This window comes from Periophthalmus magnuspinnatus, chromosome 19 (assembly GCF_009829125.3).
Source record: "Periophthalmus magnuspinnatus isolate fPerMag1 chromosome 19, fPerMag1.2.pri, whole genome shotgun sequence".
Lineage (NCBI taxonomy): Eukaryota > Metazoa > Chordata > Actinopteri > Gobiiformes > Gobiidae > Periophthalmus > Periophthalmus magnuspinnatus.
Genome location: NC_047144.1, coordinates 24055093 through 24081912, shown reverse-complemented (window position 1 = coordinate 24081912; position 26820 = coordinate 24055093). Strand labels below are relative to the sequence as shown.

Genomic DNA, 26820 nt, shown 5'->3' with positions numbered 1-26820 from the left:
GTGGTCTAGGTATTTTAGATTATATTAGGTTATTAGATTTATTTTTATTTATTTATTATCATTTTTGCACAATATCAAAACTCTGCCAAACTGGTTTACAGTTGGGGAAAGACAGAATAAACAATAATTATTTTGTAAAAAAGTTATATCCCTGAAAAACCTTAATCTTTTTTATATATTATTATTATACACTGGAAAAAATACAGTGTTAACCCTATTTAATTTTTACATTATTCATTATATTTTTTTATTATTTCATGTTGACCCATGACAAACAATTTAAATTTTAAGATCTATTTAAACAGTCAATAAAAGTGCACTATGCAACTTTTCCAGTGGAGGGTAGACCTGCTCATCTACATAGAGATTATTATTGCTTTGCTTGAATGTAAACAAAATGTGGTTGAACATTGAATAATACATATGATAGATTATGTTAAAAACAATATTTCCATCTCTCAAACTCCCAGTCTGTTTGATTCAGTCCTGCGAGCACTTGTCCTCTGGGGATGTTCAGAGATGCAGCCCACCCCCCTTCCCCTCTCTTTTCCCCCTCTCTCCTGGGTACTCTCTCCACAACTCTCTCCCTCTCCTCCGCGCCTGTGCCACAGAGGTAAACACACGCAAGCTCATCTCATTCGTGTCCGAACTGTTGACTTTACCCGTCGCCTTTCCACTTTCCCTGGACACAGAAGGGACAGAACAAGAAGACCGGACAGGACCAAAGACTGTGTCGTGTGTTGGGGCATTGTGGGTTTGAGGTGATGTGAATTTGGACCAGATCATGGAGAAGACTTGAACAGAAGAGAGGGAAAGTGTAGGGAGCAAAAGATGACGCTGGCTAAAGTTTGGGGACGTTTATATTAAGGGGATTTGTGAACCCTGTCAAATCTGGAGAACTGAGTGGAGGAGTGTGACAGCTGCCAACTGGAAAAGTGTAAGTATTTTGAACACACTTTCTGATATGCCGTAGTTATTCTGGCATATATGGGTGAAGTTAACATTTACTGAGTCTGTTTTCATAGACATTTAGCTTCTTTAATGTGTTTTGTTTATTCTTATTTTTATGTTAATGCCAAAATGATGCTACATAGTAGTTTTAAAACACTGTGATTAGCTTGTGGAGCCAGTTGACCTGTTTCAAACGTCCCTGGCCTCTTTTCACCATTGATTCCATAAGAACGTAAGATCAATGAGCGCATCATGTGTTTAACCATTCGGCTTAAAATCAATCAATGACTTCTAACTCCACAGAGTTTGTTCAGCTCAAACATGTGGCTGTGAGCTCAAGGGGGATTTTCAACTTTGATGACAATTACAATCTGAATTTAACTTAATATGACACAAAATGTAAGACTGTCAATTTTAGACTGGACAAACTTGGATAAAATTATTACCAGTAGATATGAAAGGGTTGTGCCTTTGTGTGTTGCTCATTCAATCATCTGAAGAAGCCATAGTTTCACAAATATAAATAAGAACATTACCACTGTTTACAGCTTCAACTGTGATTGATAATATATTGAAGAGTGCCGTGCCCCAGTCATATTGTGTAACAGCAGGCTTATACAGAGACGCTTGATGACCTGTCCTTCTTGTTTGCAGGCTGTAGTACTGGGAGTGAGGGTCTCACAGCAGCATGGTGTCCTCCACACCTGCCCCCTGTGGCCTGCTCCTGTCTCTCCTGTTCCTCCTCATGACCCCCCCCTCCTTCGCTCAGAACCCTTCGGTCACTGCAAAGGGGGAGGCGTTCATCGACCCCACCAAGCTGGCCAACCAGACCAGTGCAAAGTACACAGAGACTACTCAGAACACTCCTCCTGAGACAGGTCTGTCCACACCCACTAGCGGAGGAGACCCTGACGACGAGGACGGCCCCCCAGTGGGTGGGACACGCTGTCAGGGTTACTATGATGTCATGGGTCAGTGGGACCCTCCGTTCAACTGTAATGCAGGGGTCTTCCTGTATTGCTGTGGCACCTGCTTCTACCGCTTCTGCTGCCAGTTCAGACAGCAGCGGCTGGACCAGACCATCTGCAACAACTACGACACGCCCATCTGGGCCAACACCGGCAAACCTGTGGCCACCATCACCGAGGGCCAGGGTGACCAGGACCGTGACCGCACACACCTCATCGTATACATCATCTGCGGCGTGGTGGCCATCATGGTGCTGGTGGGCATCTTCACCAAGCTGGGCCTGGAGAAGAGCCGAGGGGGGAGCGGAGGAGCAGCAGCGGCTCAGGCCGATCTCAACTCCAGGTGAGATGCATGCCCTGTGTGTGGTGGACAGGAGAGGGTTGCAGCAGGATGTCCACCAGATCCAGAGTTATCTGCTTTAGATTCACCACTAAACTGGGATTGTCAGCATTTCTGAATGCTCAGATAATCATCACTCCCAAAATAATATACAATAAAGACACAATAAAGACATCTATCCTGTGGCAACCCTGAGCACAGTATTCAAATCCAAACCTACTGGTAACATATGTATACTCACCATTTATGGGTACACATATGTCCCTGGCATGTATTCAAAAGTCCAAAGTTTCAGACCTAAAATCTACATATCAGAAGCAGTCACCAGTTACACCTGTAGACACCTGTTGGCTAACTTGCATGTATGCTAGCATGTGTAGCTGTGTGGCTGTCCATGTGCTTACATTTATCCCATCATTATTTCACCTGCTGGATCATATTTACCTCCACAAACCTGCTCTATTGTGTTCCCTACTGTCTTGTCTCCTACGTAGTTCATTTTACGATGAATGTTAACTGCATTCCCATGAATTTACTTGTATGTCTTGCATACAAATGATTCATGTATTATTTTTGCTTTTGTGCATTTTTACTGTTGCTAATGTGACATTTCTCTTTGTTCTCATTTCTCTGTTTCTGTCCTCCATGTTTTGTTTTTCATTTGACATTTGCTTCTGTATTTAACCCTTTATGTGCTATTGCTTTGCTTGTTAGCATGATTTATATATGAAATAAAAAAGGCATTTGGAATACAAGATTGCTGCAGTATTTCTTTTGCAATATAACGTTTTTGTGAATTTGCGCCACTTTTATAGCTTATGTAAAGAGAGTTGCAGTTCTTTTGGGACATTCTGCTGTTTCACCTAAACTTTTGAAGCCTAAGTGTCTTCTTTTAAACTTTTCCTATGCTTACGTTCTTTAATGTTTTTACAATCTTATTCCACTTTATCATTATAAAGTATGACTTGGTGACCACCTCTTTGTGCCCCTGTTTGTCTCATCCATCATGGCCGCCCTCTGTTGCACCACCCTATTGCTTCTTGTGCATCTCAATTTGAGCATTCTCATTCACCCTGGTCCTAATCTACTCCCTTAGACTCTCTCTCTTACACATGCACACACACACATATATAGTGTATATAGTATGGTGGATTAATATTTCTCGTGGGCCGCACCTCTCTGAAATAGAAAGAGCATAAAAAACATGGTGACAGATGAGCTCTCCTCCTCCTCCAGATTAGACAAATTTCACGAAAGATTACAGCTTTACCGCACCACACTGCTCTGCACACTCCTGCACTTATTAGCCTGCTGACACAAATCCCCAAGTCCAAAACTCTGTTTATAAGTGAGGCTCGCGTGTGAAACTAGGTATGGAAATAACCACTTCCAGTTGGAAATTTTTTTTGGAACAGCTCCTCACCACACTACAAATCTGAAAATTGTATGTTTTTCTCCCTGCCTCACTAACTTTAGATCTTAAACAGAGAACAGTGGACTGGCAGTTGCAGGACTTCTTAATTACACCTGACACATGTTGCTCTGCATTGGCATTTCTTTTCTAGAAGGAATTAACATCTGTTTTATTTTTTATTATCCTGAACATTAAGCAACATTAGTAATAGGCTTTTTCAGTCACTATATAGTTTTTCACGTCACTTTATAGTTTTGTGGATTATTCATCACTGCCCATATATACTTAGTGGTATTAAGTTACTGTAGCCACAACTGCCCTGGGTCGGCCCCTCCGACCACCACCAACACTCACACACACCACTTTCATAGTGGGCAAAGTGAGTGAAGTGTCTTGCCTAAGAACACAATGACAATGTGCTATAGTCACCTCTGGGGCCTAGTATTTCAAGTGGTCTTTTCAGTACTAACCAAGCCTAACCATATCTAGCATCCAAGTTCAGATTGGATTGGGCATAGACAAGGAGGTACGACAAACTCAAATTCTGCTCTTACATAATTTTTTATAAAATGAAAGTTACAACACTCAACTCTTTTCAAAAGTATAAAAAAATAAATTAAAAATGTGATGAAAAGATCAACAGTTTATGACAATCTCCTCATGATAAAGCCTCTTCTTGCCAGACTGCTGACTTTTTGCAGTGGACTTTTCCAGAGCATCCTGGAAGCCTGATTAATTCTTATAAACCCCAGCAGTTCTTCTGAATCAGCTCTCAAAGTCCCAATCCACATGATCCACAGATACACACACACCTCCTAATGCCACCAACACCACGTTACATTATGTGTGCTAACATGGCGCGCTAATCCAATGCCAACAAAGGCTACGGAGCGGCTCCTGAGGTCACACATGTCACATCTGATAAAAAGGCCACCAAACACCAAGTTATTCTTGACCTTCTCGTTTCTAAGTCACCTCCATACACACATCACCACTGTAAATAATTATATCCAGTTAGCAACACTGATGCTCGCAATGGCATTATAGGGTGGCAGAACACAGATAGGTCGGGGACTAGCCTGGGGGTAATACTGTTCCCTATGCAGATGCACAGAGCCCCACAAAAGCTGAAAGTCTAGCATTTTGCACTTGGTTTAGTATATTTTGTATATAAGTGCATTTAGTCATTTTTGCCTTCTTTACTCAAATAATAATCTTAATGACCCAATTATATTGTGACTAAAACCTAAATAGTCAAGAATTGTCTTTTTGCTTATCTAAATTTTTAAATAGAATAGCCTAGAGTAGAGTAGAGTACTTACAATCACTACGCAGGACTACAGTACAAACAATAGGACCTCATTTGTTTATTTTTATTTTAAAGCTTTAACCGGACTAAATTCTAGCATGGATGATAAGGGACAAAGAATCTCTCAATGTTGACAAATAAGCCCCCCGACAAGCATCTTGTAGGGGACCCCTAAAACCTGCCTGGAGGTCCTCGCATGTACCTCTGCTCTGAGCAAAAGAGGCAGGGGTCATATGGTGCGCTCACTGAACTAATGTGGACACATGAGGGACAGCCAGTCATGTGTGAAGTGTAAGTGTGTGTGCTAGCTAGTGTGTGTCGGGCTCTCCAGATGTTAGCAAAATAATAAAATCTGAAAAATTAAAAATGCTAAATATTCTGTATGGTCCACATGGGGTCTCCTAGTGTTCCTTCATCTTAATAGTTTCATTTGACTGTATTTTCAGATAGGCATTTTCAGATAGGCTAATGCTAATGGGCCAAGGAACAGATTAAGGTTGCATTTTATTGTCCCAACAGCAGAATTTGCCTCTGCATTTGATCCTTCAATTCCGCTGGAGCAATCAGGAGTAGTGAGTGCCATGATGCAGTGCAGGGGGCCTTAACTTCAGATCTTGAGCAAGCCTTGGCCAGGGTTTTACCTATTGTGCTTGTGTTGTAAGGTGAGAGTGCTACCCACTCAGCCACCATGCTGCTGATTAAAGTGTGTATCACTGTGTAGGGGACATAACAAAAGTGCAGTCCTGCCACAATCAGTCAGTACAAGAATATACTAATAAACGGCCTGTATTGCATGGATAGCGATTACTTACTTTAGTGCAAGTTTAAGTACAGCCCAACTGTCTATAGAAAATAAACAGTTAATAAGAATTGTTTTGCTTAAAGGTGTACTACTTAACTTATCAGGTTGGGGTCCTTATCTCTAAGGAAATATTTGATCCACACTATGGCATTAATGTTACCATCTGTAAGTTTATTAGATCTTTTTTAACCAGTAGGTCTCAAATGTAAAACCCTGTTCACCTCTCCCCTCCCCTGGCCTTTGTTCAGGCTCACCTGGGCTCTCTGCTCTTTTTCTGTCCGGCCAAAGATGACACACAATTAGACTGCAGTAGCACAGATAGCTTCTGGTGGCTATTCATATATCTGACCTGAAGCCAGGCCTAGTAATGTAAGTGCTTGTCTTCATAGAGATAGACCAGTTTAGATAGATACATACTTTGTTGATCCCAAGGGAAAGACAACAGTGTTCCTCCTCTGTGTCCTGCAGCCTGGGCATCACAACAGCGTCCAAGGGGAACCAGGTGAAGGCAACAGGAAGGCCTCTTCTCAGCCTCATTCTTCCTCCACTCTGTTAATATCATACTGTGGAATAGTACAGTGCTATAGCATCTCCTGGGAGGAAAACAGGAGCCTTTCCCTTCACCAGAAAAGTTTCAAAAAGCTTTGATTATATCTTACAGTAGACACCACATGTTTACATACACTACATAAAAAGGCACATATGTTTTTTTCTCACCATTTGACATGATTTATTTTCATTTGCTAAAAGCCAGAATAATAAGATTTTTGTTTAGACAAATTTCATGACTTTCTTCAAAGTCAGAAGCTTGCATAGAGTAAGATTACTATGCCTTTGAACAATGTGGAAAAACCCAGATGATGATGTCATGTCTTTGGAAGCTTCTGATTCTTATTGACAACATTGGGTTAATTAGAGACACACCTGTGGATGTATCAGGCATCACTGAAACTCACTGCTTCATTGTGTAACATCATGGGAAAGTCAAAAGAAATCAACCAAGATATCAGGAAGAGAACTGTGGACTTGCACTAGTCTGTTTCATCCTTGGTGCAATTTCCAGATGCCTGAAGCTGCCACGTTCATCTGTTCAAACAATTATACACAAGTATAAACGTCATGGAAATGTCCAGCCATCATATCGCTCAGGAAGGAGACAGGTTCCGTGTCTCAGAGATGAACGTGCTTTAGTCCAAAATGTGCTCATTGAACCAAGAACAAAACCAAAAGACCTTGTGAAGATGCTGCTGAAGCTGGTAAGAGTGTGTCATTATCCAAAGTGAAACAAGTACTGTACCGACATGGACTGAAAGGCCACTCTGCAGGAAGAAGACATTACTCCAAAAGAAATGAAGCCAGATTACAGTTTGTAAATGCACACAGGGACAGACCTTCATTTTTGGAGATATGTCCTGTGGTCTGATGAAACTAAAACTGAACAGTTTGGCCATAACGAGCATTGTTATGTTTGAAGGAAAAAAAGGGCGAAACTTGCAAACCTGAGAACATCATCCCAATTGTGAAATACGGGGGTGACAGCGTCATGTCGCAGGGTTGTTTTGCTGCAGGAGGGACTGGTGCACTTCATAAAATAGATGACATCATGAGGAAAGAACATTATGTGGAAATACTGAAGCAACATCTCAAAACATCAGCCAGGAATTTAAAGCTTGGGCTCAAATGGATCTTCCAAATGGACAATGACCCGAAGCATACTGCCAAAGTGGTTACAAAGTGGCTTAAGGATAACAAAGTCAACAGTTTGAAGTGGCCATCACAAAGTCCTGATCTCAATCCTATTGTAAATGTATGTGCAGACATGAAAAGACATGTGCGAACAAGGTGGTCTACAAACTTGGCTCAGTTACACCAGTTCTATCAGGAGGAATGGGTCAAAATTCCTGCCAACTGTTGTGAGAATCTTGTGGAAGGAAATCCACAACATTTAACCCACGTTATACAGTTTAAAAGCAATGATACCATATACTAATGAAATGTATGTAACTTATGACTTTGAAGAAAGTAATAAAAAATGGTCTAAATTTTAGCAAATAGAAACCATTTTGGTAATCCTAATTGACCTAAAACAGGAAAAGTTTAGTCTGTTTCATGTGAGACAGTGAGAATAAAAAGCATATGTGTCTTTTTATATAATGTATGTAAACTTTATATGCATACCTTGTTAGGTTGTTTGGTTCCATTATAGGTCAGTTTGCATTACATCAGTATTACAACATACATAAATCTATATGTGTGCGTGATTACATGGCAACCCTGGCATTGGTCTAGTGTCTGTAGAGTAACTGAATGTTATGTAACAAAGAGCACTGACACAGCCTTGATTGGGGGCACACACAGTAATACTCAATACAACACATTAGTACGTAAGGACTAAACCTGCACGCAACTAAGTACATACATACAGTAGAAATCAGAAGTGTACATACACTCCACATACACTTTTTTCTCACTGTCTGACATGAAATCAGACTTTTCCTGTCTTAGGTCAATTAGGATTACCAAAATTATTTCTATTTGCTAAATGCCAAAATAATGAGAGTAGCCACTCCTCCAATTTGGGGGTCACTGCCCCGAGTGCTCCGATGAACACGGGCACCACTGATACCTTCACCTTCCAGGCCTTCTCCAGCTCTTCTTTGAGCCCCTGGTATTTCTCTAGTTTCTCATGTTCCTTTTTCCTGATATTCCCATCACTTGGTACAGCAATGTCCACCACAACAGCTTTGCTCTGTTGTTTATCCACCACCACAATGTTCGGTTGGATCACAATCATCATTCTGTCAGTCTGTATCTGGAAGTCCCACAGGCTCCATCATTGTCCACTACCTTTGGAGGTGTTTCCCACCTTGACCTTGGGGTCTCCAGACTGTACTCTGCACTCTGTTTCTGTACACTATGCCCGCCACTTGGTTATGCCGCTCCATGCATACTTTCCCTGCAGCATCTTACACCCTGCATGCTATGCATGTTATGTGCTGGATTGTCTCAGGGGCCTCTTTGCACAGCCTACACCTTGGGTCTTGTCTGGTGTGGTAGATCTGGGCCTCTGTCGCTCTGGTGCTCAAGGCCTGCTCCTGTGCAGCCAGGATGAGCCTGTGTGCTGTCATTCAGTCCAACTTTCTCGAGCCATTGGTAGGATTTCTTGATATCAGCCACTTCAGCTATGTTCCGGTATATATATATATATATATACCGCTATGTTCCGGTATATATATATATATATATATATATATATATATATATATATATATATATATATATATATATATATATATATATATATATATATATATATATATATATATATATATGTATGTATGTATGTATATATATATATATATATATATGTGTATATATATATATATATATATATATATATATATATATATATATATATATATATATATATATATATATATATATATATATATATATAATTACCTCCATTACTCTGTGTAGGCTTGTGTCACATCTGCTGAAACAGGTAGGATAATATATGCATGTTATAACTAACACTGCAGTAACAATGAGTTATACTCAAAAATCGTTGCATGTTGTCTAAAAATGCTGCGTTTTCTGACCTTTACATTATTGAGTGCAGCCGTGCATTTAACCGCCAAGTGAGCAGCACGTGTGGCAAGTAAAAGTGCACATGGATTTGGATGTTGACATTACCAGTGGCTGCGTTCCCATGGTGCATTGTGATGTCCTCAGGAGAGAGATGTCCCCATATATCTCCTCTCACCTGCCTCTGCACCATGAATGAGGACACTTTTCTAGTTCGGTGCCCGCCCTGCCATTAACATGAGGCTGTGTCACCCAATGTGTTCTGCTCACATCACAGGTGACAAATCTTACCCTGAAGCTGCCACGCCTCCACTCCTCTCTAGTGAGTTTTGGGACAGCTTACTCAAATGTGGGTCAGTGACTCAAAAGCTTCTGTTTGGCTGATTTTTAAAAAGTAAAAACAAAAACAAAAAATGGGTCCCCCTATCCACCAATACCAATCCACCACAGCAGCAGAAGCATCACTCTCTTCAGTCTTTCTATTTTCCTCTCTTCACAAACACCAGTGTATCTATATTTCTGGGGAGATAGTTTCCCTACTATAACTTACATTGCAATTACATTGCAAAGTTTATTCATGCATAACCTATTCATTACCATCAATAAAGCAACACTATAAAACTTTTTGGAGGGGGCATGTCACCTGTATGATTCTATGTCAAGATAAAACTATACTTTGGAACATTCTTCATGGAGACAGAAACATTTCATGCTATAGTAAAGTAAAGTAAAGTAAAGATACACAACATGCTTTTATTGAAGTCGAATTTTTGGCAAAAAAGTTACACACTGTGGCTTTAACTTTGTCCTTGTTAGAGCAGTAGTTTTTTCAGCTCATACACAATGAACCTCCACCCTGTTCACTCTGGCATTTTCTTTACACTGAAATGTGGCGTTCCATGTGACACTTTCGCTTTCTCCAAAACAAAAACGGTCTATTTGAGTGTAAAACTTTGTGACTCAGCCTCGCAACAGTCAAAAGTTGAGTTCACAGGAGCAGCCGCCTCACAGTGAGTCGGCCCCTCGCTCCATTTCATCCGCTCCCAATCTTCCAATGGACCATCTGGTAGGTGCTCCCAACCAACATGAGACCAGCTAAAAACAACCAGCCGCTCCACGTCGCAGCAACTGGCACATATAAATATAGGAGCCAAATGCGCACAATTATTTTTCACTCCACATTAGAAAATGTTGTGCGCTCTGCCCTCAAGAAAAGGTCATGGAGGCATAACAGATCTAATATGGTACAATGACATCCTCTGTGAATCTGAATTTGTGTAATATTTTAAAATAACTTGACTTTAATTAAGATTACTAAAGCATAAACAAAGATTTACTTCATAGTTACTTTATTAAGAATGATGATGATGTAATTCAAAGTACTTTACAGAGTAAGACAGACATTAAAATCATAATACAAACAAACCAAAACATAAATAATCATCATAAAAATTACAATGAAGGAGAAAAGTGCAAAATAAAAACTTTTCAGTCATTTTTATTTTAAATTTTTATTTTCATTTTCTTTAATTCTCCATGATTAGTGCTGACTCTGGGACAGCAGGAGGATGGGCCCTGAAGTTCTCAGAGTGAGAGATGGTTCATGTGGCACTAACATGAGGGAGATGTACTTGAAAGTCTATTATCTGAGCCACAGGAGCCAGTGCAGAGACCAGGACTTATGTCCTCATACTTCCTTGGTCTAATCAGGACCTGAGCAACAGTGTTCTGGATGTACTGCAGCTGTCTTAAGGCTCATTTGGAGAGGCCAGTGAACAGGACATTACACTAGTCTAACCCACTGGAGACAAATGCATGGATAGGTCTTTCTTCGTCTGGTTTAAACATTATACCTTTGATTTTTGCAATGTTTTTAGATGGTTAAAAAGCTGCAGATGTTATTAATTTTATGTGACTGTTAAAGTTCAAGTCTGAGTCCATTATTACCCCTAGATTTTTAGGCTGATTTGAAGGTTTTAGAGAGAGAGACTGGAGGTGACTGCAGGGTTGTTGTTTGCAGTATTGTGGAATTGATGGCATTACTAAGCCTGAATCTTTTCAAGGGTGCACTATGTAACTTTTCTGGTAGAAGATCTGCCACTAGCTTGTCTCAATGGAAATGTTATTGCTTTAACTGAAATATCCCCCCTTAAGGCATTAAACGTATTTATCACTAAAGAAACAATGTACTAAGTCTAGCAGGTGGTGGGCCCCCATTAGAAAAGTTATAGAGTGCACCTTTAATATATTCTTTTTCATAATGAATTTAGTTTTTATTCATGCTTTATGAATGCAAATTAAGGTGTAACAAAATTTGGAGGGACCCAGAGGCACTGGGGCATCCCAAAAAGTTGACCACAAAACAAAAGAAAATTGAGTATGAAATTAACTTTACATCATTTATTTGTCCACTGTTCTACTTTATATTAGTACTGCTGATGATGCAGTGGATGGTCATCTGAAGGTTAACATATGTATTATATAATGAAGCCCCACTTTATTGAATCAAATAAGATCCATCTAATGTAACACGTACAAAGGTTCAGAGCAGAAGTCCATCTAGCACATAACATTGACATGATATCCACACAGATTCACTTTTCACTCTTTGCGAGGTGTCAAGAGTCACTGGTACTCCCTGCTTTGGCTCTGCCCCACTCATCTGTACTTTTACACGGTCAATACTGTGCGCTTTGGTGCGTCACTACAACATGACACCAACTGCCAACAACTGCACTGGCCTGAATATAACTAGTCTGGTATTTCTTATTGATGTAGTGTATAATGACAGTTACACATCCATAAATTGGTTGTAGCCTATTAAGTAAATAACTAACATAGTGTACGTGTTGTGATTTTCATGAGTGAACAAATTGTTCTATTGTGGCTGTACAAAAATTTCATCCAACAACAATTTACACATAAGCAACATATTTTGTCTGACAACAACTTTCATTTAGGAAAATAGAGGTGTCTATTTTATTTGTCAGATCATAACTATTGACAGGTTTTAGCCTTTGTTTAGGAAGTAAAATTATAAAGTAGGGAAAATATGGTAAAAAATTGTTTAAATTTTTTTTTTTAAATCTCAAACCATGCTATGTAGGGAGTCTAACCGATCATATGCACTTTAACTCAAATTAATAACTGTTTTTTGCCACCTGCCGCCATATTGGTTCAAGTTGCTAATATAAACTAACAGAAACATTAACTGCCTGTGTGTCAGTTTTAAATCAGTTTTTAGAGAAATATGAGCTTTCTGGTGTTAGATTAATAACCATAAGTCTTTGAAAATATTAAAACTGTTTGATAGAGCTAAATTACAGACTAATACAGACTGCCCCAATGTCCACGTGTTATCTGCACTGACTGCCCTGCAGGATGTTAGTTGGCAAAAAACAATATTAATATCTGTTGCAGAATTACAATATTGAATAGCAATGTAGAGTTCTAAAACTCTAGATTGACCAAAATATCCATTCAAAAACACTTTTATACAAATGCATCTGGCTTGACAAACAACCAACCAATCAAGATTCAAGCACAGTACACAGGATACAGTACAGTACATCATCCCATACAGAACCTTGTAGTGCGAGTGCTAACAACTTTGCTACTTGGCTGCCATGTATTATAGTGATTTTCAATATTAATTCAGAAAACAACCTCTGCAATAATTTGAGTTCTCAGGTGGACACTAATTACCTTACTACCATCTCACTTCAGTCATTCTGGCAGAACCACAGGACTACCTTCCTCCTCCTCCCATCTCCAACAGAAAACTCAGCCAATGCTCCACATCTCCACACATAGCCTCCAGACAGGCACACTTTTTGGTTGCAGATTAAAAGTCCAAATCAGCAAGTTGTTTGAGGGATGAGCCAAGAGAAGACTGGGTAGAGGCCCAGCGGCTCTGTAGACCAATGAGTCAGACTGTGAGAGGGAGTATAGGAAGACAACAAGACAGAGATAGGGCTGGGTAAAGACAAAGAGAAGATGTGAATAATATTTCTACATTTATATGCAAAGATTTTTTGTAATAAAAAAGTACTCAAGTAAAAGTACAGTTACATGGCTAATAATGTATTTAATTACAAGTACTGCTTCCAAAATTGTACTCAAGTAAAACGTCTGTCTGAAATACTACTCACGAGTTACTAGTTACTTTTTAACACAATTTAAAAGCCTTTTAGATCACACTTTTATACAAAGCTTGATCAATAAAAAATGTAAAACTTAACTTTAATTCAGCCATTTAAATCGCAATTTGTGTATTGTCTGAGTTCTGGCCAATCAGAGCAGGCGATGCAGTGCCATTCTGTGTTTGTGGGAACAAAAAATAGCAGCTGTGGATTGCACAATTTGGACTCACATGATTTAAAATGTTACTAATTTCAATTACATGGCTAGAATTCTACTCAGTTACAAGTTTTAAAAGTTTAGAAATCTACACATAAAAGTACAATTACCCCAAAATCTACTCAATTACAGTAATGCATGTATTTGTAATTGGTCACTTTCCACCCCTGGTTCTAAGGTGAATTGGCTATCATTTGAAATTTTGATATTTTGTGTGTTTGAGTGCAGGACAGATTCGACTTTTCTGTGAGGAGTTTGCATGTTCCTCCCTGTGTCTGGGTGGGTTTTCATTGGGCACTCTGGTTTTACGCCATCAGTCCAACAGATGCACAATAGGTCGAATCCTCCAGCTAAGGTAGTCCTGACCAAGACTAGTTCAAAATCTGGAGATGGTCCCAGATATGGTACCAGCTCACTGCTCCTGACATATTGCCACAGGGCACTGAGTGAAGGATGGGTCAAATGCTGAGAATATATTTCCCCCAAAGAAGTATACATTCACTTTAAAACCAGGTTCCCATTATGTACATTGTTTATAATTAGAGCAATAACATGATTTAAATTGAGGTTTTAGCTTAGGGAAGTAGTAACTTTGGTTAAGATTAGGTTCAGTCCCTAGGAAATTAATGTATGCCAATGTAATGTCCCCAAGAAGCATGGAAATCCAACATATTGCCTGAACACTCAAGTTTCATAAACCAGTATGCTAACCATAATTACTTGTTTAGAAATGTCCATAGCAAAAGACGAAATTAAATCTGTGAACTGGACAAATTGTTGTAGGAGTGAAGACATTTGGCTGCTCATACAAGCTTCAGCTTCTGGTCATATTGCTGGTGGAAACTGTCTTATATCTATCTGAAGGGAGTAGCTAACTTCACTGAAACTGTCAACAGCTATTGTCTCCAGTTTCAGCCTTAACGACCCTATTCAACTTGTAATGACCACCTATTGTTCTCTTTGTTCCTGTTTGCTTTGGGTCTGAGGATAGAGTTGTAGATCGGTGAGAGATTAAGTCTCAGGTCCCATTCCTGTTTAAGGAAGGATTGTCTTTCCTAACAAAAACTGCTTCTTTAACTCCCCTCCCCTTGTTTAGAGATGCAATGTATTTTATCGCTATAGCAGTCACAGCCATCATAGTCCCTGCAGGAGCCTCTTGTAAGGATCACTGACATCTCGCAGCAGGAGAATTAGCGCCCCCTGGCTGTCACGGCGGGGTTCTTAAATATGTGTGTGTGTGTGTGTGTAAGTATGTGCTATGGGCTTCGTTAGCACAACACAAGCACCGATGTTTGAATTATTGATCAAGGCTGTGAATCCATCAGCTTTGTAAATCCAGCTAATGCACAGGAACGTGTTTATTCAAAGTGATGAGAGACAGAGGGAGGTGACACCAAGTACGGGTTTGCTCAGAGGTGTGTCGATAGCAATAATGCACAAGAACAAATACAAGATGTTTAAGTGCTTTATCAGCTCGTCCTAGTTTATTGGAAGCATATGAAAATATCTGTGCCCAGGTGCCTTCTGCAGAAACGAGAAGAGAACTGAAAAAGTCCAATATCTAAATGTAAAATGTAAAATGTTTCGATTGATCACAAGCAGCGATCTGAAAAATCTAAGAAATTTGGTGAACAGTTAAAAGTACTCTTTGTAGTACTTTATAGTACTTTGTAGATCTGTGGAGAGGCGACCCCAACCACAGTTAAATGTATTTTGTTATGTTTTTGAGCAATAAAAACACCTGTAATTGAATAACGGAATGCGAAACTTTCCAAGCAAAGCAGTAACATGTCCATGGAGAAAAGCAGGTAACATGCAATCCACCAGAAAAGTGCAGCTAAAATAAAATTTAAAAAAGACACAATATTGAATCTATAAATTTGTCCTATGACTGTCCTTGACTATTAAACTGCAACTCTGCACTTGTTACTGAGCCCATTTTATTTTATTTTATTTTTTTGGTACCTAAAACGCCAAAGGAAAATTGTCTAGCTAGTCCCTATAGTCAGCGAGGTTGTTGTGTTCTGTCCCCTATACCTGCACTGTTGGAACATCTGAATTAATAACTACAAAGACAGTGTGTTTAGAGGTCCCGTGAGATCAGACAGAGATGTGCTGTACATGTGTCCTCACATCTGCCACTATCTACTGTCCAGCTGCTGACATTAAAGGGCTCATGTTTAATAATACACAGGAGCAGGTCTCCTTGAGTGCACCGTTAAAAAAAAAAGTGTAATTCGTGCATATATTTATTACATTAAAAAAGTTATAAGAGGTAATGTTTTGGATGTGATGATGATGATGATGATGATGATGATGATGATGATGATGATGATGATTTTTCATTGCAGTCAAAATGTTTCAATTCTAACTTTGGTGGCAGAGTGGTCGTCTGTGTTTGTATATAATATTTTACTTTCAATTGTTCATCGCTATAGCAAATGTCCTAATTTCTCATCATTGTGAAACCCATGATGCTGAACTTATCTTTGCATCAGCTCACGTTAGATGTCTTGGAGATAGTGATGGAAAGCTCAGATTTCGATGGTGTGAACAAGTGGATAAGAGAATATGAGTAGAAGTAGGGCTGTGTTGAATTTTAATTGAGATTCAGAAGTTTCTAATCTCAATGATCAGCTTGGGTTTTGTTGATTAGTCTTTTATTGGTAAAAGTATGTTTTGGGGTTTTTTAGGAACAAATTTGAATTGTTGTGTTAAATGGTAATGATTAAAAGTATCATATTTTCCGTAAGTCAAACCGGAGTATAAGTTGCACAAACCAAAAAATGCATAATAATGAAGAAAAAAAACATATATTTCACATTTAAACTGCATTTGAGTGTAAGTCTCACCCCTGCCACATTTTGAAAAAAGGGTGATTTATAGTCCAGAAAATACAGTATGTAGGGTTTTCAAAAGTATGAAAAATCAGATACTGATCGATACTAAAAAAGTATAAAATAGATAGACTAGTATACACCCATGGACCACTATGGAACCTACCTGGACACTGTGGGATTACACAGATATAAGGCCACATGGTTATATAAAAGAAAGTACTATGTTTTAATGTTGAAAATCATAGTCTACTTGCCTAAATAGTATTTTTACTACCATTGTGATATTGGAATCGGTTTGAGTATTGAGTTGATTCCTTAGTATCAAAATCGAGCTTGAAACGTCTCTCATTTTCGTTCAGTCAGCCATATTTATTTTTTCGTTTTACTGAGCTAAAATAACAATGTAATCGACAAGTAAAGTAAAAAATCTTATAGGTTGAAGGGTGCGCAAGTAATATGTATTATAAAGTCTGTATTATTTATGTAGGCATTGTTACAAGTACATGAAGTCCCTCTGTGCTTTGACAGGACCCTGACAGAGCTGTTGAAGCAGCAGGGCACAGAGGTGAGCACAGTGGAGAACAGCAGCGCCAGTCCCCCGAGCTCTGAGAGGGCCAATGGGACCTCAGCCCGGATACTGCGCAGCCGAAGCGGTGAGTACTGCAATATACAGTACACTCACACACATACACTACTGTACTGAAACATAACATAGAAACACTTAAACATTTATACACTTGCAGACATATACAAACAAAAATTACCACTACTCCTACTACTTCCTACTACTACTACTACTACTACTACTTCATCCTTTAAATTCATCCTCCTCATTATTTTCTCACTCGCAGCACTTTTCATAATTCTCTCCTGCTATAATTTCTGTGTGGGAGTATTCAGTTCCTTCCATATTTTCAATACTAGCCAAGATCATGTCAGCGGTACAGTACTTGTACAGTACTTGTACAGTACTTACAGTACTCTGAACGCTGGTTTGCTCAGATAAGGAGCTTGACCCTCGTCTCAGCAAATGCAGCCTGGTGACTTGGGTCCTGAGTACAGTATACCAAGCTTAATCAAATATATTCTTATATGTAGAGCAGTGCAAAGGTCATAGGGTTCATGGGTTTCAGTCATATAATTATATGGGTTTTTTTTCCCATATTTGACATATTTCAGTTTGTAATCGCTATGACAACAGTTCTAAAGTTTCAACACTCTGAAAACCATGGATAAATATAGGCAAGGTAAGTTTATTTGTATAGCACAATGCGTACACAAGGTAATTGAATGTGCTTTAGAGGATAAAAAAAAGACATTAAAATCACAATACAACAAATCAAAACATAAATAATCACAAATAATCATCATAAGATTAACATTAAAGGAGAAAAGTGCAGAATAAAAACCTTTCAGTCATATGCACAGCTAAATAGAACTGTTTTGAGCCTGGATTTAAATGTTGTCAAAGTAGAGGCCTGTCTCACATCTTCATGAGACTGTTCAAGGTTTTAGTTGCATAAAACTGAAAGTCTTTCGTCCTGACTCTGGGATCAGCAGGAGGCCGGTCCCTGAAGTCCCCAGAGTGTGAGATGGTTCATATGGCACTAACATGTCGGAGAACAGGTACCAGCTAGGTTTGCAAGCATCTACCATTGTTTGTAGCCATAACATGACAGTGCCATGCTACAACCGACTAAATAAAGTAAGCAGGTCTAAGACACAACCACATATATTAACGTCATATTTACCATCTGCATGGAACAGTGAACTCCAAAATTATTCCTATGCTAATTTTGGCTAACTACTAGCGGAATCAGAGTGATAGCTTCAATTAATAGATCTTCTTAGCTTATATTTTTCTTTATATTCAACCTAATTGTTAAAAAAATGGAGGTCAAAGGTTGAATGAAAGCACATGACATTACTTTAACCCTACAGTCTCATAATGACTTCATCCGGCCAATATACAGTATAGTGTGGCTGCAGATTTCCTGTACCTCCTCTGAGATCTCATTTCAGCTTGGCTTGTGTAGTTTAGCAATTAGCAGACTGGCAGCATATTCAGATTCACTGTATCGACACCAACTGCTCAGAGAAAGTAAACAGTAGTAGAATGTGAGAGGGGAAGTGGGACACATGTCTGCTGCACGTGGCACAACTCATTTGTACATGAAATTAATATGCTAATGTATGCAGGTAACAGCCCTCAGGCACTTTCCGTAACAAACTCAACACTGTATTCATACTGTGTGGCTTCCTCTTATGTATTCCACTTGATTTGTGAATCATTTGAATGCATTGAAGTGAGCTGGGATTGAACTTGTGTTTGGGCATGCTGGGGGAGTTAGAGGGGCGTTTGATATAATGCTTTTATCTTCAAATCGAACGCTGGGGAGTTTCACACATTACTAATGACGTGACAGTGCAGTGTATGTACTGGACGTGTTAATCCACAAATTCTATGATGGATTAACTGGAATAAGCCATTATGTTACAGACAGTTAGGAATAAGAAATTTGTGTGTAACTATGGTAAATTATTGTTATGGCTGTTGAATAATATTTTATTAGATTTGTTTCTTGGGTAAATCATTTATATTTAAAGATTTTTGTTGTTTTTATTTGTATTTATTTCCTTGGATTCACACACACAGGGTTGTAGAAACTGCTAGTGTTGTCACAATACTCAATTTCTCAATTTATAACTCAATTTCAATGGTCGCAGTACTTTCTTTTATATTACCATGTGGCCTTATATGTCTGTAATCTCTCTGTCATCCATGTGCGTATACTAGTCTATGTGTCTAATACTTGTACTGACACAGTTCAAGATCATTCCAAAGATATTCAGGAAAGGTTCATTTCTCTCCTGTGAATGTGACTTTTTTTTAGTACTGATATTGGTTAGTATCTAGTTTTGATACTAGTTTTAGTATTGATTACTATCTGATTTTTTATACTTTTAACAACCCCAGAAAGTTTAGAAACAACTCATGTAGGTGACATACTGTACACTGTAAAATACAAACCGTGTATAAGAACATTGAAACATACAATTTAGAAATTGTATGTTAAATGGTTCAGGAATGATTTCTAGGTGTTAATAATTCAGGCAAAGCAATAACCTCTCCATGGAGACAAGAAAAGTTACATAGTACTCCTTTAACAATGTATAAAATGTGCTATGCTAATACAAATGGAATTGGTACATTTTGCCATATCAAATGCCAATATATAAGAAATCTACATAAGTGTCTCTCTAAGCCAATTCAAAATGCTGTCTATTAGAGCTACAAGAATGACTGGAACACTAGACAGATCATCTGGACTGAAACAGATGAACACTATTGGTTTTTCCATCGCAGACAAAATGGCCGACCGAGGCCTTTGGCAAAAGTACCACTGCTCATTACACACACTGAAAATGAGCACATTTCTACTGATTGCAGCCATGGCTTGCTTTAAAGGTTACGAGCGTCAAAAAGACAGGGAGGTTTTTGGTTCTGGAGGTTTTATGCTGACATTAGGAAGTGAATATCTGTTCTCATCAACCAAGGCAAAGCGACTGGGACTAGAAGCAAAAGTTAATACCTACACACACCTACTAGCAACAACAATTTGCCTATATATTTCTTAAATCTGATTCACACAATGAGGTAGGTAGTACTCAGTTATATTTTCTTGAGTAACTTTTTGAAGAAATTTTACTTTTCAGAGTAGTTTTCTAAATTCTAAAACTAAACTAAAAGTAACACGTACTCATACAGTTATTCCAAACCAGTTTATTCCAAACTGTTAATCAGTACTCAAGTTGTAGTTTTTCAAAACGCTTTTACCTCAGGCACTACTTTTTACTTCTACTTGAGTAGTAGTAGTAGTACTTTCACATTCTTACTTGAGTACACATTTTGACTACTCTGTCCACCTCTGTTCACATCAAGTACCACAATGTCAGAAAATATTTAACATCACAATGAAAATAAATAAATAAATATTACAAGTCAGGTCATCAAGAAATAGGCTATTAATTATGCAAATTATGCTTTAAATGAATTACTTCAAAGTTAAAAGAATGATGTTATAACTACTCAACACCAAATGGCTTAAAAATACATCAAACTCATTATACAGCCATCTCAAATGTACCACAGTTTACAAACCCACCACTGGACTCAAAAATACAACTGAACTTTTGACTCACATTCATTAATTTATATTATATTACATCATTTATATTGTCATACATAGTACCACCTAAGTAGCATTTTGCCACTGCATGTGCTGCCCCTACAGTGTATTTCAGTAATATCCAAATGGGCTCCCGCTGAGCTGCATTTCTCGCTCTCGTGAATCTCTCAGACAGATGACACAGCACCTCTGCGGCACCGCCCGGTGGGAGACCAGATATTATGTAAGTCATTAAGCAGCGCCTGCCCTTTTGTTCTGAGCTTAAAGATTCTTGATGCCTCACTCTCACTCAGAGGTGCTAATGGGGAAATTAATATGGGAAACATGCTAAGACCAGCAAAAAATAGGTGACTTAGTTAGAGCATCTCCAAAACAGTGGGGTATTCCTGCATATTGATCAGTATTACTCTATTTGTCACATTTATAGATCATTATTATTTACAGTTTTTGTTAATTGTAAACTGCATTATTGGCAGAGAAAGATAGCGTAGCAAAAAAAACTGTACTCAGGTAAGATATCTGTGTAGTCCCTCAGTCGTCCAGGTCTGATCTACACCAAAAGAAAAATATAACATCTGTCAACTGGACAAAGTGTTGAAGAAGTAAAGATATTTGGCTGCTCATCCAAGCCACTTCTTCAGTTCTGGTCAGATTCCTGGTGGACACTGCCTTAAATCTATCTGAATAGAGGAGCTAACTACACTGAAATTAAAAACACCTATTGTTTACAGCTTCTGTTTACAGTTTCTGTTAACTTAGCCTACAAACATAAACGTAAACGAAAAATGTATATCTGAAGAAGCGATGCAAGAAACACATATGCTAAAATAATTTCATATTGTTGACATAACGCTTTTGTCACTTGTAGATTTACTCACAGTGGGAAGAGTAACCAAAGCATTTCTTAAGTAAGAGTACTGCTACTTTAATAAAAAATATTACTCAAATAGGAGTAAAAGTGTGCTGCTAGAAAGGTACTCTGAAAAGTACAATTTCTTTCAAAATGTACTTAAGTGAATGTAACTGAGTAAATGTAACTGAGTACTACCCACCTCTGTTTATTTGTCTAAAAAAACTTATTTTAATAGGACAGGTTTATTGACTTCCCTAACTTACTAGGGCTGCATGATTTGCCAATTTTTCCATCAGACATTGCCATTAGATTTGCGATTAATGTTTTAATAATAGGATTCTGTGCACATCTTAAACGCATCCAGAAGAACTGACAAATAAATCACATCTCAGAACATTTTTGTACAGATCTAAACTACGGAGTTAGCAGTTTATTATGCAGAATGAGACAGGATTATTTGTTGTTTGTGAAGAAATGATGGTACTTCAAACATTGTAACCATTGTGATTTGCTAGTTGTGGATATTCAAATTGCAATTGCGATTCGATTATGATTAATCTTGCAGCCCTAATTCTTATTGTGAGCATGGTCCCTTCTCTGCAGATATGATTTAGAACTTGGTCAGGTGGTATTGCTTCTAAAATTTTGACAAATATTATTCTCAAACTGTATTGTCTTAATAACAGACATTTTGTTGGGTTAATCAGCCAAATATTTTTCTGTTCCTAGTGTCCAAGTGTGCTTGAGTATGCTGATCCCTGGGGGTGACTTGAAATCCTCTGTTACCATCGGTGTCTTCTCACACTCTATGTCTCTCTTTCCTTCTCTCTCTTTCTCTCTCTCCACTCTCCATTCTTCATTAGGCTTAGTTCATTTAGCAGGAGAGAGATTGGATGTCAGAGCTGGCACGCTTCAAGAAAAGGAATACAACAAGACTCTCTGACCCGGGTGTAATACTCTCAGTTGGGCAGAGTTGATGAAGTCAAGTGCATGTGGAGACTTTGTATTATTAAGAGCTAACAATGGTAAAGTGTCGTAGCAATGAATGCAGTTAAGTGACTGTTAAGTTAACGGACTACACTTGTTTAATTAGGCCTGATATGTCATAAAAGTTCCTTCCTCTTTTTCATACATCATCAAGGTTAACATTGTTGTAGTCCAATGTAGCGAAGGTTTCAGAGGTAGTCATCTGGACACTGAATTGTTGTAGTCAAGTTACTATTTTAATGGTCATATGCCTGAGTCAAGTCCCTTAAATTGCGATACTCAAAACAGGGCAAAAAAAGCTCTATACTTTCCTTTACCGAGACCCCTCTCCCTATAGCTCCTTAAAATGAAACACCAAGTCATTTTTAGTAACAAGTTAATGATTAGCTAATGATGAGCTAATGATGAGCTAATGATGAGTGAATACCTTATAACAAGCGAAAAAACTCCTAAAAGTAAATTTTACATAGTATGCTCTCTTTAAAGGAATACCTCAGTACCGTTGGCTCACTAGGTTCCCATACTTTCACAACACCCCACTGTACCGTAGACACTGTAGTGGCATTTCTCCAACTCACTTAGAAAGTTTAGCTCTAGGCAAAACACTGTACTTCACACATGTTATAGCTGTACTATCTGGGTATATTTAAGATGACATGGTACTAAAAATTGCCATTACATAAGGAGAAGCATAATTCTGCTAGAGGGTACATTGTCCACATTTTATCAATTTACATTGACTTCTGATTGTTATTTATTTTATTTTCCAGAACAGTACCATTTAAATAATTCGCCATTTGGACAAGGGCTGCCTCATGCGCACAGCAATCACAGCAACATGGGACTCAACAAGTACACCTCCCTAAAAGCAGTGGGTATGTTTTTTCAAATGATATTAAGTCTAACTGACATTTTAACCTTTGGAGTACAGTAGGTTGGCTCTGTTTCCCTAAAGTAGCTGTCAGAATCTTAGAGACAACCCCCCCGAAGGCATATTACTCATTCAGACATTTCATGGTGTTCATGAGGTGCAAAGTAATCAAAGATACAAAAGAAACGTTAATCCCTGTACCCTGTACCGTAGAGGACTTAGAGAAGGATAGAGTTCAATACTGCATTTAAAAAAAAAAAAATAAAGAAACAACTTGTAAAATTGCCGATTTGGGAGTGGAGTTAAATACTCTGTCTCCCGGAAAGGGCAGAAAGAGTACCAGGACAAATTTGAGTCACGATTTTGTTTTGGGGTTTAAAGGATGAGGAAAGACTGAGCACTGACTAAGATGAGAAAATCTGCACTCAAACAGAATACAGAAAGAAATAAAATTGTAATTTTGTTAAATTATTGTGTTTAGAAGGACATAATGGACATAACGGAAAGAGTTCAATACAATGACAGACAATCGTTAGCTCTCACATTCACAAAGATCAACTTAGAGTCACAAATGCTCCTAAAATGCAGACTAAAATCTCTGCTAAACTGCAATTGCATCCTTCAATACATATTACAATACTGTCAATTAGGAAAATCAGCAAACATTTTAATAGTATAATCAATTAAGCCTTGAAAGTTATATTGTATTTTGTCCACTCCAGGGAGTAATAGAAACACAAAGTTATAGAAGTGAGTTACATGTTTTAATAGAGAAATCTCTAAAAAATACAAACATTGTAATCTAGGAAGGGTAGCCTATAGCTGTATTCAAATCAAGTCTTCACACAATCTCCAGCAAAGCAGTCGTGAATAGAATGACAGTGGGCCAAGTAAGAAGCCTTGGGGTACTCCTAGTACTTTAAATAGAGGTTGTTTGTGTCACTGTTATTATGACAACCATGCAAATAGTATCTGCGAAGGAAAAGAAAGTTAGTGCCTAAAACACTAGAAAAAAGGCAGACTTGGAGACAAGGTTACAGTCCATGTGCCAGAGAGGCTAGCGGCGGTGACCTCAGTGTTTAGTGTATTTAAATAATTCTCAGTGACATTCATGCTTGTCCATGACACAAGGAAACACACTCTGGGCAAGGGTATTTTTAAACCTAGCTCTGTAGCCCATACCTCCATCTATTCTCCTCCCACTTACGGCCCACCCGCTGTCTCTCATTAGCCTGCAGCGGCCCCATACATTAGGAATACCACATTATCCTCAAGGCTATTCATTACTAAATAGTGAATAGTGTTCATCTTTGATCTTCTTCAATTACACGTTTACTTTGTTTTCCTGCCTATGAAATATACAGAAAGCAACTCTGCATAAGGTATGTTAATTAAGTTGAATTGGCTAAAGTGTACAGTATAGATTATACTGTATTAAAACAACTGCATTCAGTGGCCTCTGCAATTTACAGTAGTTGATGACAGCACAAAAGACTGCTTCTGATTACAAATACCTGATTGCAGGGGCAGAGTTTGAAGTGTGGATACAGTAGAGACTGTTACCATCTGTTAGTATTTGTAATGGACAAAGTTGGTTCCTTTCATTTGATTTGTTTAAGGAAACATACACACGGGAGTTGAATTAAAAATGTAACCACAGTTCTGAAATGACTGGGCCAATCCACATGAAATAAAACTGGCACAAAGTTCAATGTCTTTTCTGTATACAGAGATAAATAAAAGTAAAGTATGATGCTGATGACATAAGCTGCAAAGTATCAAATGGTGTGGAACTACCAAAAGTGCACTGAACCTTATATTTTGTAAAACTTTGCATTCCTATTTCTTACAGTATTTTTTATCTGTTTTCTCTCCAGCGGACAGTGCATCCCACAAATACTATAAGAGCTACCCTTTGATGGACTTCTCTCAGTACCAGCCAGTAGCACCCCCTACCTTCCAACCCAAAGAAAAAACCTACCCACACCAACCACTTGCTTCTCCTCATAGTGACCCTCACAGCCCTTTGTCCATCTCCATCCCCTCCTCGAGTCATCCCCAAACCAGCACCAACCCCCTGCTCTCCAGCTCAGCCTTCAAAGCCTGGGAGCCAAGTGCACGCCACGTGCAGAGACAGACCTCTGCTCCTGGGCACAGCACGGCCCAGATGCACAACCCAAACCGAAGACATACTACGTACTCTACGAGGAGGAAGCAGAGTATGGAAGACATGCCTGACCTGTTCAGCCACCCCTATGGTGCCATCTATTGGGCAACAGGGCAGGTGCATCACAACCAGGGTCATTCTGCACACCCCCACCAGCACTACACCAGACCTAAGAGCTTCTCCACTCACAGCGCTACTGAAGTGACTGTCTGAGAACTTAATAGACCAGCAAAAAGCTAAAAGACGTTGAATAAAACCACAACGTGAAATTATGCACAACATCCAAGGGGTATTTGATAAATTAGCTATGTAAGCTACTTGTTGCAACAAGCAGTTTGTTCATATTATATACACATATTCACTATTTTAACTATGTGGATACCTCGACTGGCTGTGAACCTTGGGGAAAATAACCTGAAAAAGAGAATAATAATTTGATAATCGACATATACTTATGGAATATGCTTTTCAAATATTCTGTGAGTGGCTGGACAAAAATGTACCTTTGGTTTGTGCCACTTTTTAATAGGTAGGTCTTATTTTTCTTGGTTTGTCCAACCAGGGCCACCTTAGAAGCAGGAAACTCCAGATGACAAATGGGTCTTGGTGACTATGGCAGAAAGGGCTGATTAGATTCAACACAGGTAATAACTGGAAATGCAACTTGTACAGTAGTTTTCGTTAAACTTGTAAATTGTACACATACTACTTTTAAATATTTGTATTATGTGTTTTGTTCAGGAAGAAAAAAATCTAGGACATAAATTCTTGTCCCTACCAAACACTTCCCCTATAGCTTACACTGGTGAGACAAGTATAGTTATTATGGAGAGTAGTTATAAAAGGGGGGGATTCACATAGCCTTTAAGGTTCACAAGGCAAGTTTATTTGTATAGCACAATTCGTACACAAAGTAATTCAAAGTGCTTTACAGAATAAGAAAGACATTAAAATCACACAAATCAAAACATAAATAATTACCATAAAATTAACATTAAAACAGAAGAATGCAGAATAAAAACTTTTCAGTCATATGCACAGCTAAACAGAACTGTTTTGAGCCTGGATATAAACACTGTCAAAGTAGAGGCCTGTCTCACATCTTCAGGAGACTGTTCCAGGTTTTAGACACATAAAACTCAAACGCTGCTTCCCTATGTTTAGTCCTGACTCTGTGCACC

At 38.5% G+C, this 26820-nt stretch overlaps 1 protein-coding gene across 1 annotated transcript; it reads left to right on the top strand.

The window, feature by feature from the left end:
• The first annotated feature begins 789 nt into the window (after nucleotides 1-789).
• shisa8b (shisa family member 8b) lies at nucleotides 790-25852 on the top strand. Its single transcript, XM_033984311.2, has 5 exons — nucleotides 790-937; nucleotides 1606-2262; nucleotides 17100-17224; nucleotides 23372-23476; nucleotides 25350-25852. Exons 2-5 carry the CDS (start codon nucleotides 1640-1642, stop codon nucleotides 25850-25852), a joined length of 1356 nt encoding a protein of 451 aa, XP_033840202.1. The 5' UTR covers nucleotides 790-937; nucleotides 1606-1639.
• Nucleotides 25853-26820: the final 968 nt, after the last annotated feature.